General features: G+C 49.2%; 1 protein-coding gene across 3 annotated transcripts in view; it reads right to left on the bottom strand.

The window, feature by feature from the left end:
- Positions 1–16,221, bottom strand: part of SPTBN2 (spectrin beta, non-erythrocytic 2) — a 1,293,574-nt gene that overhangs the window by 482,523 nt on the left and 794,830 nt on the right. For all 3 annotated transcript variants that reach the window (XM_069644771.1, XM_069644772.1, XM_069644773.1), the window contains one exon: positions 1,325–1,603. In XM_069644771.1, the coding sequence (XP_069500872.1) occupies positions 1,325–1,603 (279 nt within the window). The remainder of the gene's footprint in view (positions 1–1,324; positions 1,604–16,221) is intronic.

The raw sequence follows: 16,221 nt of genomic DNA, 5'->3' as shown, positions 1-16,221 counted from the left end.
GATGATCGCACATGGTCACTTGTATTCTCTAAAATCAAATGTATCTCTGTGTCAGCCAATATTACTCATTTGTTCTTATTCATTCACAGAGCGTTTATTACACCCACAAAACGATCATAATCTAAGAAGGATGCTAATGATATGTGTTGGTCATGTGGGTTCACCCCTGCCTCATGTAAATACATGTTTTATTATTGTCCTTTTATTTTCAGATTTTGGCAGGATATATGGAAATACCTTATATTAGATTAATTTTCAAGATCCACTATCTTTCTTGAATATCTTTTTGGGTAGTCTGGCCATCAATTCCAGCGTTTCGCATGCCGCAGCCAAACTAAATTTATTTATCGTCATTTCTTCAAAACTCATCACAGCCAACTGTAAAAACTCACATTGCTTTACCGTCAGAGGTTGGTGGAATAACATTTGTCATATACAAAGAATGGAACTACGTATGGCTAATAATCAAACCTCTATTCCCAAATATAATGCCAAACGGTCTTTTTTTTGTTTGCTATTTAGACTGTTTTAACGTCTCTTCGCATGGAACCTGAACCTCCGTATATAAATTTTACAGTTTTTCAATATCTGTTTTTGGGGACTGTTGGACTCATCTGTGGATTATGCTTCATATCATTATTATTGCATTTCTATAAGTTTTCTATGTTGTAATGCCTTGTTATACCTCCCCTATTCTCATTCCTTCTGTGTTCCTGTGTGAATCTTGTTTGTCTTAGCTATTTTACAATACCTCCCTCTGCAGAATGCTTTACTTCAATATGCTCTTCATTATTTGCTGCAGTCTATCAATTCATTCACAATTATATGAAGGACTTTGTATATAGTTCTATTATGTAGTTCACCTTGATGTCTTTAATACCTTTATAGAATTCGGAATTGTTCTAAAGTTGTATCTTTGCTAAAATTCTAATTAAAAAAAAAACTATTAAAATAAAATAATTTCTATAGTGCATTCTTTCAGAGGCCCAACTGGTCCTGATATCATACCTTTAGGTAGGAGGGAATGAATGAAGACTGGTAGCATGAAAGGAATCATAGGTGCCACCGCAGGGTTGCTTCCTTGTGCCTGTCCTTCTTGAGATTCACTAGGCTTCAGGATTTAGTCTCTGAGGAGCGTTATTTAATACCCTGGATTTGTTGTACAAAACAGTTGTCGCTGACATCATGAATTTTGTCCCATATGTTATTTGCAAAAACATTTTGCGTGGAAGTTGGCTACATATGTGGCTAATTATTACAATACAAAATGTCAATCAGGAAGACAGTGTTGGTGTCTGCCAGATGCATGCTCCCCTCTCCATACCTTGGCCTTTTCCTCAGACATCATGTGCAGCTCCTGCTCCCCCATCCATGCCTCAGCTTCGGCTGCATCAAAATAGAACTGCTGGGCCATGTTGGATTCCTCCAGCCGAGTGTGTCGCTTCTCTGCCTCGCTTACAAGCTCCTGCCACATCTTCTGTAACTCGGAAAGCCGCTGCTGGATCTCCTCAGAGTCCAGACTGCTATTTTGGATCATGGACTTGCCACGTTCCTGAATGTCATCGATTCGGGGGCGATGGCCCTGGATCTCTTTTTGCAGAGTCTACAAGGGGCAACACGAAAAATAGAATCATAGTTAGTAAGAATAAGCACTACTGCAAGAAAAGATGTATAATGGTTAAAGTTGTCAGGTTGCAATGGAAAGCACAGTAGTCCAGACGGAAATGTGATATTGAAGGAAACAGTGACGTAGGAGGGGGCATGTGTTATGAGTTTTTCAGAAGTCGCACTTGTGTGGGATTCTGGACAGCTATAGTGGATCTCCAAGGGCTTTTCATACTTTGATCCAAGCAAACTCCGTGGGTAGCATAGGCTGAACAGTAATGCTTACAGTCTTAGTATTTCGGTATGGCAGGTGTAGCTGACCTTAAAGTTGACAAGCAATTGAGTGCCCAAATAGAGGTATAAAATAATACTTTAAAAAAACATGCATTACAAATCAATATATTACTACTCACCAGGCAAAAATAGAATACACAAACGCGGTTAGTAAATAACAAAGGACTACTCCCACTTTAGTGTAACAGTAATATTCAGTAATGCAAACGACATACAGTACTAATCAAACTTAAGTTGGAGGGAAAACGCAATACAAATGGTAAAACAGTCATCATTTACCTCATAATTATAGGATGGATTTTCAGATTCAGCCCTGTGGACAGATGAGACCATCCTATTCTGATGAACAGGGATAAACACTAATTTCTAGCTAAACTATTTCAGTAGTGCGACTGTTCATCTAGGCTTAGATTTAGGAGGCATGCGTGTGGTGAAGGTTTCAGTTAAGCACACAGCACTCTTGATACAAGTTAGGCAAAATCTATAAATAAACAGTAATTTGTTTAGGCCTTAGACTCTCTTAGCAATGGAAAAACACAGGTAACACAAAAACATTCACTACTACTATAAACACATTCACCTTGGTGTGCTCTGCTAAGAGCACTGCAAGGAAGGCATGGTATAAACAGTAGACAGACACAAAAGATGCACGTTTTCAAAACCTTTATTTTGTAATGTAAAAGGGTTGGGAGGATTCCTAACTGGCCCCCAACTCTATAAAGGGTGTAGTCTATACCATTAAACAAAAGAAAACAAGTCCAAGTCAGTCTAGTCAAATAAATTGTGTTATAAACCTAACCTTGCCCTCACTCTTAAATAACAAATGTGAAAAGGGAATATGCTTAAAAAAACACAGCGTTTCAAAAGGAAAGTCAGAATGGCTTTTATAAGCAGGTGTTAACTCACTGCACCACGTTCAAGGCGCAGGGTCTCAAGAGTTAAGAAAAGGACAGATACATGGCACAGATCTCTCAATGTGGCACTCAATTCGGCAAGATTGAAAGTAGTAACCCTGTGGGAGGGTACACCAGCCTTGTCCTCCTGGCATTAGGGACCCCAACCTTTGGTATAGGTCTGTACTACACATGTTGGTAGAGTGACTGAGCAGCCAGAGTTCTCAAGAAGGGTCAATGTGAGCTGTAGGGTTATTACACAGAGATTCACAGTGACAAGTATTCAAATAACATTTATACTCAAGGTTTCTTCTTAAAATAATTATTAATTTAACTGCCAGTTTTAAAATAAGCCTTCTTTAGAAAGGGCAATATGCAACAATAAAATACACTTCAAAAATACACTCCAGTTTCAGTTAAGTAGATCCCCTTTTGGGATGTCACACACACTTCCTACAGCCCGAGGTGACTTCAATAGCTAGGACACTGTGGACATTGCTTTATCACTTTAACACTTAATGCAATATTGGAGTGGTGGACAAAGGGAAAGGTTAAGGAAAGAAGAAGAACAAGTTACTTTCTTACCTGGTAACGTTCTTTCGATGGGATGGTCCGACGACGTATTCCATATCTATGACATGTAATCACCACAGCTGTGCTGCTTCGGAAACTTTTTTCGGCGTCTGCGTCCTGCGTCGATGAGCCGTCGTCGAGGGCCTCCTCCGACGTCCGACGTCATCCGATGTGATAAGTAGGACGCACAACGCTCGTTGCTTCAGTTGTAGTTTTTTCCCCCAGAACGTGTGACATTAGTCAACTGCCAGTCAGACACAAAAGCCTTGCGGAACGTAAGCTGCAATCGCAAAAGAAATTCTGCAGCGGGGAAGGCAGAGTGGGAGCGATATGGAATACGTCGTCGGACCATCCCATCGAAAGAACGTTACCAGGTAAGAAAGTAACTTGTTCTTCGAGGGGATTGGGTCCTCCGACGTATTCCATATCTATGACAGACTCCCAAAGCAGTACCAGAGCAAGGAGGAGGGAAAGAATTTAGAATCAAAATTTAGAATAGCCAATCAAATAGCAGAGCAAAGGACCGCCTTGCCAAAGGCCAGATCCTGTCCTCGGATGAAATCGAGGGAATAGTGACGTACAAATGTATGTACTGAAGCCCAGGTGGCTGCATCACAGATGTTGCGAATAGGAACACCCCTCTGCAGGGCAGTAGATGCAGCCATATCCCTGGTAGAATAGGCCCGCAAGCCAGCCGGTGGGTCCTTACCCCCAAACGGTAACACTCTGAGATGGCCAAAATAATCCAGCGAGACAAAGTCTGTTTCGTCACAGCTTGCCCCAAACGCTTTCCAGCGTAACCAATAAAGAGTTGATCGTCCACTCTGACCCGGGACATGCGTGAAACATAAAAGATTAAAGCTCTCCTAGGATCAAGCCTATGGAGCCTCTCCTCTTCCTTACCAGGATGCGGAGGAAGATAGAATGCTGGAAGAACAACCTTCTGGACCAAATGAAATTCCGTCACTACCTTCGGAAGAAAAGAAGGACGCACTCGAAGGACAACCCTGTCCTTGTGAAATACAGTGAAGGGTGGCTTAACTGAAAGTGCCTGTAACTCACTCACTCTGCGAGCGGAAGTAACCGCAACTAAAAACACAGTTTTCAGAGTTAACAGCCTCAAAGGGCAAGAATGTAAAGGCTCAAACGGAGCACCCATAAGAAACTTCAGAACAAGGTTTAAATCCCAACCGGGCACCAGGAAAGGTGACAGAGGGAACACATTAGTGAGCCCTTTCAGAAACTGTGAAATTAAACGGACTTTAAAGAACACTCTTCAGACGAGCGCTTAAAGATGGACAGCGCCGCCAGGTAACCTTTAATGGTATCCGCTTGCAAGCCCCTGAGGGCCAAAGAAAGTAAAAAAGGACAGAACCATGGGGATCCACATTCTGAACTCTGCACCAGTCGCAGAACTTACGCCAACGGCAATGTACAGAGACTTTGTTGCTGGCCTTGGGCCGAAAGCAACACCTCCATCACGTCTTCAGGGAGGTCCCAATCCTTATACCTCAACCTTTCAGAAGCCAAGCGTGAAGGTTGAGGGATCTGACCTCTGGATGGAGACCCTGACCCCCCTCCCGTGAGAGCAGATCGTCTCGGTAGGGAAGATGACTTGGAGGGCAGATGGACAAGTCGAGAAGGTCCGGGTACCACGTCCTCCGAGCCCACGCCGGAGCAATGAGGATCATCCGGGAACCGAACTTGCGGGATGACGGGGACTGGAGGAAACGCATACAGCAGCGGGAATGACCACTCCACCACGAACGCGTCTCCTAAGGCTCCTTTTGGAGGAAATTCCCGCGAGCAAAACCTTTCACACTTCCGGTTGACACTGGAGGCGAAGAGATCCACTTTAGGGGTCCCCCAAAGGGCGAATATCTCCAGGAGAATCTCCTGAGCCAACTCCCACTCGTGAGAGATCGTGCTCTGCCTGCTCAGAGCGTCCGCCGTCACGTTTTCGTCTCCGGCCAAATGAACTGCCGAGATCCAAACTTCCTGCTGGATGGCCCAGAACTCGAGCTGCATCGCCTCCCTGCACAGAGGAAGTGACCATGCCCCCCCTTTTTGTTGAAGTAGTGCATGGCCACTGTGTTGTCCGTCAGGATCAGGACACTCTTTCCTCGCACAGTCGGCAGAAAAGCCTTCAGGGCTAGCCTGACGGCCTTCAGCTCCAACAGATTGATATGGAGTCTGGACTCCGACGGAGACCAACGACCACTGACTGTCAGCCCGTTGGCATGAGCTCCCCATCCCGTGAGGGATGCATCCGTCACGATCGTCACCTCCGGCCAGGGATGCCAAAATGGAGCCCCCTTCATCAAGTTGCCTTCGACGGCCCACCACCGAAGGTCCCGGGCGACCGAGGGCGGCACCTGAACCGGTCCGACATCCTGCCGGAGGACTGCGACCATTGCGTCTTGAGTGCCCACTGCAAAGATCTCATCCGCAGGCGAGCCTCTGGCACCAGAAGAATGCAGGATGCCATAAGGCCAAGCAACCTCAAGAACTCGAACGCTGGGAGCGTCTGGGCATGCTGAAACTTGTGCACCATCTGCTGAATGTGAAGAGCCCTCACCTGGGGAGGAAAACACTGCCCCAGGGAAGTGTCGAGCACTGCTCCGATGTACTGGAGCCGCTGTGTTGGCGTCAAATGGGACTTCTTTAAATTGAGGGAGAAGCCCAGCCTGTGAAGGGAGTGGCAGGTGACGAACAGATGATCCAGGACTTGCTTGGGAGAGCTCCCCCTGATCAACCAATCGTCCAGGTAGGGGTAGACGTGAATCCCCCCTTGCCTGAGATGCGCTGCCACCACCACCATGAGCTTGGTGAAAACCCTCGGGGCGGAGGTCAAACCGAACGGCAGGACCCGAAACTGAAAGTGCGAGTCGCCAACCGCGAACCTCAGGTACTTCTTGTGCTTGGGATGGATCGGCACATGGAAGTAAGCATCCTTGAGGTCGAGCGACACCAACCAGTCCTGAAGCTGAAGGGCCTGGAGGACTTGAGAGAGAGTAACCATCTTGAACTTGTCCTTCCTGAGGAGTTTGTTCAAACCGCGCAAGTCCATGATGGGTCTCAATCCCCCGTCTTTCTTCGAAATCAAAAAATAAGGGGAATACCATCCCATGTTCCTCTCCGCTACAGGCACCAGTTCTATGGTGCCTTTCTCCAGCAGGGCTTGAATTTCCTGCGCAAGGAGCGGATCCGCACTCTGCAAAGAGGTTCCCCGGTGGATTGTCGCGAGGCCTGTGCCGAAAAGGAAGACAGTAGCCGTGGGCTATGATCTCCAGAACCCACACATCTGAAGTAATGGCTCGCCACTCTACAAGATGCTGCGCCAGCCTTCCCCCAACCGGCGAACCATGGGACATAGCCTCATGACTGAGTGGGAGTGGCTGCGGCGTTACCTGAGGGCAAAGAGGCAACTGCCCGAGCGGCCTTGGCACCACGGGTACCCTGTCGTCCACCTCTGGTACCCCTGCGTTGGCCTCTTTGACTGCCAGCTCCTCTCGCTTTAATGAAGGACGAGTAATAGCGAAAGGAACCACCCCTCCACTGCTGTCCCCTAGGACGAAAAGGCATAGGTTGGCGAACTCAGCGCCCAACGACTTCGCTGCAGCTTTTGAGGTCTGCAACCTCTCAAGGCTCTCGTCAGCCTTGCTGCCAAAAAGGTGTTCACCGTCAAAGGGCATGTTGAGGAGCCGGGACTGCACATCAGGAGCAAACCCCGACTTCCGCAACCACGCAAACCTGCGTATCACGGTGCTCGCCGCCATGGACCTACTGACGCATTCAGCTAAGTCCAAACCCAACTGAACGGACTCACACATGGCATCCTTACCATCCTGGACCATAGCAAGGAAACCATCCCGTTCGTCCCCTTCGGGAATATGTTCAGCTGCTAACGCAACACAGTTCCACAGAGTGTGTGTGAAACGAGACAAGGCACAAATGGAGTTAGCCGCCTGAAGCGCCATACCACCAGAAGAAAACACTTTCTTCGCCCAGACATCAAAACGTTTGTCGTCCGTATCAGGAGGAATGGTAGGGTACGACGCCTGCTTTGCCGGGGCCGTGGCCGCCTGCACCACCAAACTCTCCGGAGTGGGGTGCCTGGTCAAGTAGCAGGGGTCGCTACTGGCTGGACGGTATTTTCGCGACAAGGATCTGCCCACCGCCGGGAGACTCTCCGGAGCAGTCCAAGCCGCCGCCACCCTTCTCTGTAAAGCCATATGGAACGGCAGTACCAGGTCAGTTGGGGGACCACCATCAAGGATGTCTGTTAGATCATCCTGCACAAACTCCCCTGGGGGAGCAGACCATCCCAAGTACTCAGAAACCCTAGCCATAAGGCGCCGGTACGAGGAATCGGCATGAGAGCCAGGCTCAGGCCTACAAAACTCCACCTCCGGAGGGGTGTCCAGTCCACTGGCATCATGCAGTGACTGCCTCAAATCGTCAAACTGACTATGGCCCGAGACAATTTCATCTGGAACCTGACTAGGAACAAGGCCATCAGAATCCTCAACCGCCTCTGAAATATATTTCAGGTGGCGAAAAGAAGGCACCCGAGAGTGCTTGCTCTTAACCAGAGCCTTCCTAGGGGGTTCCCCCGTGCCACGGGGTACCTCCGACACGAAAGGCGTCGATGGCTTCGAGCGAATCGGCGCCGGCGTCGAGAGAACAGGCATCGGCGCCGAGAGGATCGGCGTCGAGGAAATCGGCGTCGACGTCAGATGCAGCGCCGCCAGCATCAGCGGCGTCGACACAGCCCTCGAAGCCAGAGCCCCGAGCGTGTCCTTCGACGACCTGAGCGTCGACGGCTTCAACAAATTCCTCGAAGCCGGAGCCTCGAGAAAGCCTGTCGACGCCCTCGACGCCTCAGACGTCGATGTCTTCCTTGAAGACCTCACAGGTGCACACGGTCTCTAACACGTCGAGGACCGGGACCTGGAATGGGTACGTCGAGAACGAGTCTCCTTGTCCGAACGGGACCTCTCCCGTGACTCGTGCCGACCACTCTTGCGAGCGGTGTCTCTCGACCTCTCACGACCAACCCCACTCGGGGGCGCGGACGGCTTAGTACCCTGCGACTCGAGAATCGCCAGCATTTTCTTCCCGAAGGAAGCCCATTCCTCTGGCGTCGCACGGCTGGTGGGGAAAGCGACGTGCCGGGCAGAGTCCTCCGAAGAGGACCTGGAAGATGACCGGTGTCGGCGCTTCCGAGAATGCCTCAAAGAGGCTGAGGAGTGGCGAGACGGACTCCTAGAAGGAGACCCACGAGACTTCCGACGATGACGCGGAGAGTCACCTCTCGAATCATCCGTCGAAAGCCCCGCAGACTTCGACTTCCGGGGCTTGGACACCCGACCTACCGACAACTTCTTACGTTCGCATAAGGCTTTGGACGTGAGCGACAGGCAGTCGATACAGTCATCCGTGTCGTGGGCCTCCCCGAGTCACCAGAGGCAGGCGTCGTGCGAGTCAGTCACCGACATCTTGGACCCACACTCCCCGCACTTCTTGAAGCCCGGACGCGGGGTCGAAGACGAAGTAGAAGACATCTTCACACAAAGGATTTTCACAAAAACAAACAGGTTCGAAGAACCGAGAAGAACAGAACTCCAAAGAGTCGAGGCGTTAACCGAGATTCACGAAGCAATAAGTTGGCGGAAAAAACGGAACTGAGGCTACGGGCGTCGTGTGTCCTACTTATCACATCGGATGACGTCGGAGGAGGTCCTTGACGACGGCGCATCGATGTCATCGACGCAGGACGCAGAAAAACGTTTCCGAAGCAGCACAGCTGTGGTGATTACATGTCATAGATATGGAATACGTCGGAGGACCCAATCCCCTCGAAATAAAAGGTTAACAAGTTCTCGGAACAGGTAAGTACTTTACAATCCCCCAATAAGCAGTGCAGATACTTTTAGCGTTCACTAGAAGAGTCATTCAATTCAATAGGCTAAGCCAGTCTTGGCTAGGATAAAGCACTTCTGGTAAGTAATGGAAACGTTCTTAGTAGTCTTTGAAGAAAAGAAGAATCACATGTAGGGCCACAAGCTGATTAGACTTGTGAATTGTGGAAGTTACAGGCACTTCTACAATAAGGGTAAGTTCTCTTAGACTTGGTTTACAGTACCTTGGTGAAGAAGAAAAGATGCAGCTGATGGTTTTTCCTGTGCAGCTCTGCATGTCTCACTGTTCCTGGGCCTCAGTCGTGGGGACAAGAGGGAGGATGTCTAGGGACTTCTGCACTACGGATTGAAGGCCGGCTTACTCCACATCAGCGGAACTTCACAGTTTCAGCTACCGGTCAATAGCACCTCGGCGGTTCTTGGACACCTTGTGGGCTCCCCTTGCTTCTGGCGTCCAGCACTCAGTTGAGGTGGCTCAGGCTTGGGTTGTCCTGCTTCGAAAGAAGTAGTCCTTAGGATCTTCCTGGAGCTCGGGTCCGGCTTAAAGACTTTGCACTCATTCCTGGTGTTCTGTTCCTTGGCACTTGGTTTCAGCAGCAGCAAAGAAGTACAGCCAGAAGGGAGAGGTGTTCTAGTCGAGTTCATCTTGGGGTTAGTTGGTCCCACCAAGGGAAGAAGTAGTCTGTTGCAGGCTTCTCTAGTCTATTTGAAAATTGGAGCTTCAACACAGAAGAAGGGCTTCACAGGGCAAACCAACACGAAGGTGCAGCAAGCTTCTCTTCGTTTCCTCTTCAGTTCCTTCGTCCAGTGGTCACTCTGCCTTCCTTGCAAAAGACTTCGCCTTTTATGCAGGTTTCTCCCATTCATTAGCAGCCTAACTGTCACTCGCACAGCAGGGTGGCTGTCCTGCAAGGACGGACAGCCAGCCAGCCAGCCAATCACCTTTGGGTGCATTCTTGTAACCTAGGAGACTAAGCACAGGCAGTTTCGGGAACCTCCCTCGCTTCCTGCACTGCCAGACACGCTGGAGCCAGAGGCAGATTTCACCCTTGAATCCCACCAACGACAAAACGGACAGAGGGACCAAACCTGGTTTGGCACACAGAGTAAAACCCAAGAAGGACCTCACAAGCAAGAAATGGTGAAAAAAGAAGACCAGGGCCATTTTGACAAAATACTGCAGCTGAGGATTCAGCCTGCAGTAAAAACGCACAATGGTAGAAAAATGAAACCACTTCCACAGCCATTAATTGTAGTGAGGGTAACATAAAAATGTTACATGAGAAAGTAGACAAAGGGGATACGAAGTAACCCCCCCTACCCCCCTGCACTCTACATAAGATGTGTGCTGGGTCTACAAAGAGAAAAAGGTAAGTAAAGTCAATTTCACTTTACTACTCTTGGAAACAGTAGTTTATCCAAGAGAAGGTAATTAACCCTAAAGAGAAATCCAAATGACTTCTCATTGACACTGCACTGAGGGTGCCGTCTATGGAGTTTGTCACACTCCAAAACCAAAAGAAACACAGAGTGCAAATCAGAGGAAAATACATGAGAGTGAGAAAAAGGTCACTCACTCCCAGATAAAAATTAAGAGTCCAGCAAAAGAGCTCGGGGGTCTCAAAGGTAGAAGGGATTTAGCACAGAAGAACAAGTTACTTCTTACCTTGTAACGTTCTTTCGATGGGATATTCCTCAGACGTATTCCTTATCTTTGATAATTCGTCTCCAGCTTGCTGGCCTTTGAAATCTTTTCTCTGTAGAGGGCGCTGCGAGTCGACGTCCGCCGAGTCGATGTCCCTCGACAGCCACCGTATCAGCGCCGACGTCACCATGCCCATAAATAGCCACATGCGGCGTCCATTGCTCAGTTCCGTTTTGTAGCATAAGATAAGTCATGCCTGAATTAGTTATTGACCTTGAAGGAGCGTAAGCTGCAACCACAAGGGAAGTATTACTGCGGCGATGGATGGGAGCGGCGATGAGGAATACGTCGGAGGAACATCCCATCAAAAGAACGTTACAAGGTAAGAAGTAACTTGTTCTTCGAAGGGATTGTGTCCTCCGACGTATTCCTGATCTTTGATAGACTCCCATAGCAGTGGCATGTAATTGGAGGTGGGAGTAATGTCATGTATCCCTTTTAGGAATGAACCGCATGTAATACGGCTTTTGCAAATCTGGTCTCTTGACTAGCGGAGGAAACCAGGTTGTAAAATTTTGTGAACGTATGTGCGGACGACCATGTGGCAGCCGCACATATGTCTTGGACCGGTACCCCTCGTTGGAGGGCCGAAGAGGCTGCGATACCCCTGGTTGAATGAGCCCTAACGTTTTGGGGTGGCTCTTTCCCTGCCAGTTTGTAACATTCCAAAATGGCCAAAATAATCCACATGGAAATGGTCTGTTTTGTTATGGGTAGTCCCAACTTGTGACCTGAGTATCCTACAAACAGTTGGTCTGCCTGCCTAATCCTAGCCAGTCTGCTGATGTAAAATCTCAGAGCTCGCCTTGGGTCCAGGCTACATAGCCTTTCTTCCTCTTTCCCCGGATGGGGAGGAGGGTAGAACGAAGGTAATGTAATTTTCTGAGTAATATGAAATTCAGAAACCACCTTTGGGAGGAAATTAGGCTTCACCTGTAGGACAACTTTGTCCTTATGGAAAATTGTATAGGGGGGTTACAAGAGACCTTGTAGCTCGCTCACCCTCCTAGCAGATGTTAGTGCTACCAATAGGACAGTTTTAAGCGTGAGAAATCTCAGCGAACGAGGAGTGGTTCGAATGGAGTACCCATTAGGAAATTTAAGACTAAATTTAAGTCCCATAAGGGAACTTGGAATGGTCTTGGAGGATAAACATTAGTTAATCCCTTAAGAAATTGTATTACTAGAGGTAGTTTGAAATACGATGGTTCCTCCGCAGTGCGCTTGAAGATTGAAAGCGCTGCGAGATAGCCTTTGACAGTGCCAACTTGAAGGCCTGAGTTTGCCAAGTAGAGTAGAAACGATAACACCGTTGGTGTACCACATGAAAAAGGGTCGATATTCCCTTCTCTACACCAGCTGCAAAATTTGTTCCAAGGGCAGCGGTATAAAGACTTTGTTGCTGGCCTTCTGGCCGAAAGCAACACCTCCATGACGTCATCAGGGAGGTCCCAATCCTTGTACCTCCAAGCGTGAAGGTTCTGATGTCTGGATGGAGAACCTGACCTCCCTTCTGCGAGAGAAGATTCTCTTAGAGTGGAAGACGGATTGGAGGACAGATGGACATATCTAGAAGGTCCGGGTACCACGTTCTCCTGGCCCAGTCCGGGGCAATTAGGATCATGGTTTTCCGGAATCTTCTCAACCTCCTGATCATTTGAGGAATAACAGGGTCTGGTGGAAACGCGTAAAGGAGTGGAAACGCGTAAAGGAGTGGGAACTCCCAGTCCATTACGAACGCGCAGGGGCGTTGCTAGGGGGGGCTAAGGGGGCTATAGCCCCTGATCTTTTGGTTGTAGCCTCGGATAGAATCTCAGGAGCTACAGCCAAAAGACTAGCTAGCCCCCAGTCCCAACAGTTCCGACAGTTCCGACATCAGCTTAGCCCCGGGTCTTTTCCAGACCTAGCAACTCCCCTGCGAACGCGTCTCCTAGAGCTACTCTCGGGGGAAATTCCCTTGACCAGAACAGATGCACTTCCTGTTGGTGCTTGTGGCGAACAGATCCACCTGAGGGGTTCCCCAAAGGGCGAAGATCTCTTGAAGGACTCCCTGAGCTAGCTCCCACTCGTGGGAGACTGCTCTGCCTGCTCAGAGCGTCCACTGTCAAGTTCTTCTCTCTGGCTAGATGGACTGCCGATAGAAAGATTCCTTCCTGAATTGCCCAAAACCAGAGCTGCATTGCGCCTCTGCACAGTGGCAGTGATCCTACGCCTCCTCTTTTGTTGAGGTAGTGCATGGCCACCGTGTTGTCCATCATTATCAGGACATTTCTCCCCTGTACTGATGGCAGGAATGCTTTCAGCGCTAGTCTGATCGCTCTCAGCTCTAATAGGTTGGTATGTAGTCTGGACTCCGATGGAGACTAACGACCGCTGATGGTCAAGTCGTTGGCATGGGCTCCCCACCCCTGAGTGAGGCGTCTGTAACTACTGTTATCTCCGGCCATGGTTGCCAAAACAGTTCCCCTTTCAAGATGTTCTCTGGATAGGCCCACCATTGAAGGTTGTGGGCTACCTTGTCCGGAATCCAGAGATCTGTCATTCTCCCTGAGAATTGTGACCACTGAGTTCAGTGCCCACTGAAGAAATCTCATTCTCAGGCGAGCCTCTGGCACAAGGAAGATGCAGGATGCCATGAGGCCTAGCAACCTCAAAAAGTCGAAGGCTGGGAGACGTTGGGCATTTTGGAACTTGTTGACCATCTGCAGAATATCTTGAGCCCTCACCTCTGGTGGCGAGGCTTTTCCCAGGGAAGTGTCCAGGACCGCTCCAATGAACTGGAGTCTCTGTGATGTTATCATCTGTGACTTCTTTAAATTGAGGGAGAAGACCAGTTTGTGAAGGAAGTGGCAGACATAATCTAGCTGGATCTGAGCTTGTCCAAAGATACAGCCCTGATCAGCCAATCGTCCAGGTAGGGGTAGACGTGGATCCCTTCCTTCCTTAAACTCGCAGCCACTACCGACATTAGCTTGAAGACCCTCGGGGCGGAGGTCAGCCCAAATGGCAGAACTTGAAATTGGAGAGTCGCCAATTGCGAACCTCAGGTATTTCCTGTGTTTGAGATGGATTGGCACATGGAAATAAGCATCCTGAAGGTCCAGAGATACCAGCCAGTCCTGGAGCTGGAGGGCCTGAAGGATCGGAGAGAGAGTTACCATCTTGAACTTGTCCTTCCTGAGGAACTTGTTCAATTCTCGTAAGTCCAGGATGGGTCTCAGTCATCGGTCCTTCTTTGGTATGATTAAGTAGGGGGAGTACCAGCCCTTGTTCCTGCCCGCTACAGGTACCGGTTCTATGGCACCTTTTTCCAGCAGGTCTATAATTTCCTGCAAGAGGAGTGGATCTGGAACTTTTAGAGAGCTGTGCCCCGGTGGATGACTGAGGGATGTGTAGAAAGGGTAGGCAGTAACCCTGGGCAACTGTCTCCAATGCCCAAGCATCTGACTTTATAGCCTGCCATTCCGTCAGATGGGGAGTTAACCTGCCCCCTACAGGTGTTTTGTGTGGAAAGACCTCAGAGTGGTTTGGGGACGGCTGATGCAGATGCCGAGGGTAAAGAGGCACCTGCTGCGGCTTTAGTACTTTTGACCCGTCCACCTCGGGTGGATCTCCTTTGGCCTCTATGAGCCGGCTGTCCTCTGCCTTTCCCGAATGCGGAATAATAGCGAAAGGACTTTCCTCTTCCAGAGGTTCCTGAGGGGTGAAAAGGAGTTTGGCAGATTGCAGCTCCTAACGATTTTGCCGCTGCTTTAGATGTCTGCAACTTTGAGACTGTCATCAGCCTTTTTACCGAATAAAGAAGAGCCGTCAAAGGGCATATTCAAAAGTCTGGCCTGTACATCTGGAGCAAAGCCAGACTTTCGCAACCACGCATGCCTGCGGATTGTTGTACTTGCCGCCATGGCCCTGCTGATACTGTCAGCGGAATCTATGCCAGTTTAAAGTGACTCGTACATAGCATCTTTGCTATCTTTAATAATGTTAAGGAAGGCTTCCCTTTCCTCTCCTTCGGGTATGCAGTCAGCCGCTGATGAAGTACACTCCCACAGTGTGTGACTGAACCTGGCGAGCTTACAGGTGGCGTTGATGGACTTCAACGCCATACTACAAGCAGAAAATACTTTTTGCCATAGAATCGTACCTTTTGTCATCAATATCCTGTGGGACAGTAGGGTAAGTGGACCTGCTGCTTGATGAAGTTGCCGCTTGAACCACCAGGCTCTCTGGAGTCGGGTGTTTTGATAAGTATTCTGGGTCAGCCGCAGCTACCCTATACTTGGCTGACAATCTTTTATTGACTGCAGGGATAACTTCAGAAGTTTCCCAATTAGATGAAATCTTTCTTTGTAAGGCTGCATGGAAGGGGACCACAGGATCCTCCTGTGGACCTTTGTCTAATATGTCTGTCTGGTCATCCTGTTGATAAACAGGTGAAGGCGCAGACCAACCCATAAATTCAATAATCCTTGCCATCAGGGTTCTATAGGGTTTTTCGGCATGTTCCCCTGGGTCTGGTTTAACAAATTCCACTTCTGGGGAAGTGTCCAGCCCACTTGCCTCATTCATGTAATGACTCCTGTAGGTCTTTCAACCTTCTTTCCTCAGAGGTGAAATCCTCTGAAACAGGTAGTGTGGTCCTCTGCAACCCGAAGGTTTCCTGGTCAGAATCCTCCCCTTCTTCACACATTGAAGTTAATCCGGGGTACTCTGACCTCGGAAATGGTGTAAAACCCATTTCTAAGGCAGAAGGAGCCAAACTCGTCATTATTGGGCGAGAAAACGTTGATGTCGTCGACGCCTATGTGACAGGTTTCGAAAGTGCCGAGAAAACTGAAAGAGGCCTCGAAGAACTCGAGAGGATCGGATCCTACTCGAGGATGTCGACGACGGTCTCAGCGTCGTGCCGGAGGCTCTTGGTATCACCGTTGGCTGTGAAGTAGCCGTGGTTTTCTCTTTCATCGGCGTCAATGTCAGCATCGACGATGGCGTCGAGTCGATCGACCGACCGATGCGTCGAAGAACCCTTCGACACATGGCGCCGATCCATGTGTCGAAGGGATCTTAGACGACGGCGAAGACGGTGCCTTCTTACCCGATGGCCTGTGGCGCTCTCGGGTGGAATCTTTCGCCGGGTGCAGCAACTCGGGCCGTTTCGATTTTTTTGGGTTTTTCACCCAGGGTATCACCCTCAGCTGTCTTCGAGGGGGTCGAGGCCGCTTTCTCG

This window comes from Ambystoma mexicanum, chromosome 2p (genome assembly GCF_040938575.1).
Source record: "Ambystoma mexicanum isolate Mex_15411 chromosome 2p, UKY_AmexF1_1, whole genome shotgun sequence".
Taxonomy (NCBI): domain Eukaryota; kingdom Metazoa; phylum Chordata; class Amphibia; order Caudata; family Ambystomatidae; genus Ambystoma; species Ambystoma mexicanum.
The sequence above is the reverse complement of the archived record's forward strand: the minus strand, read 5'-3'. Positions and strand labels throughout refer to the sequence as shown.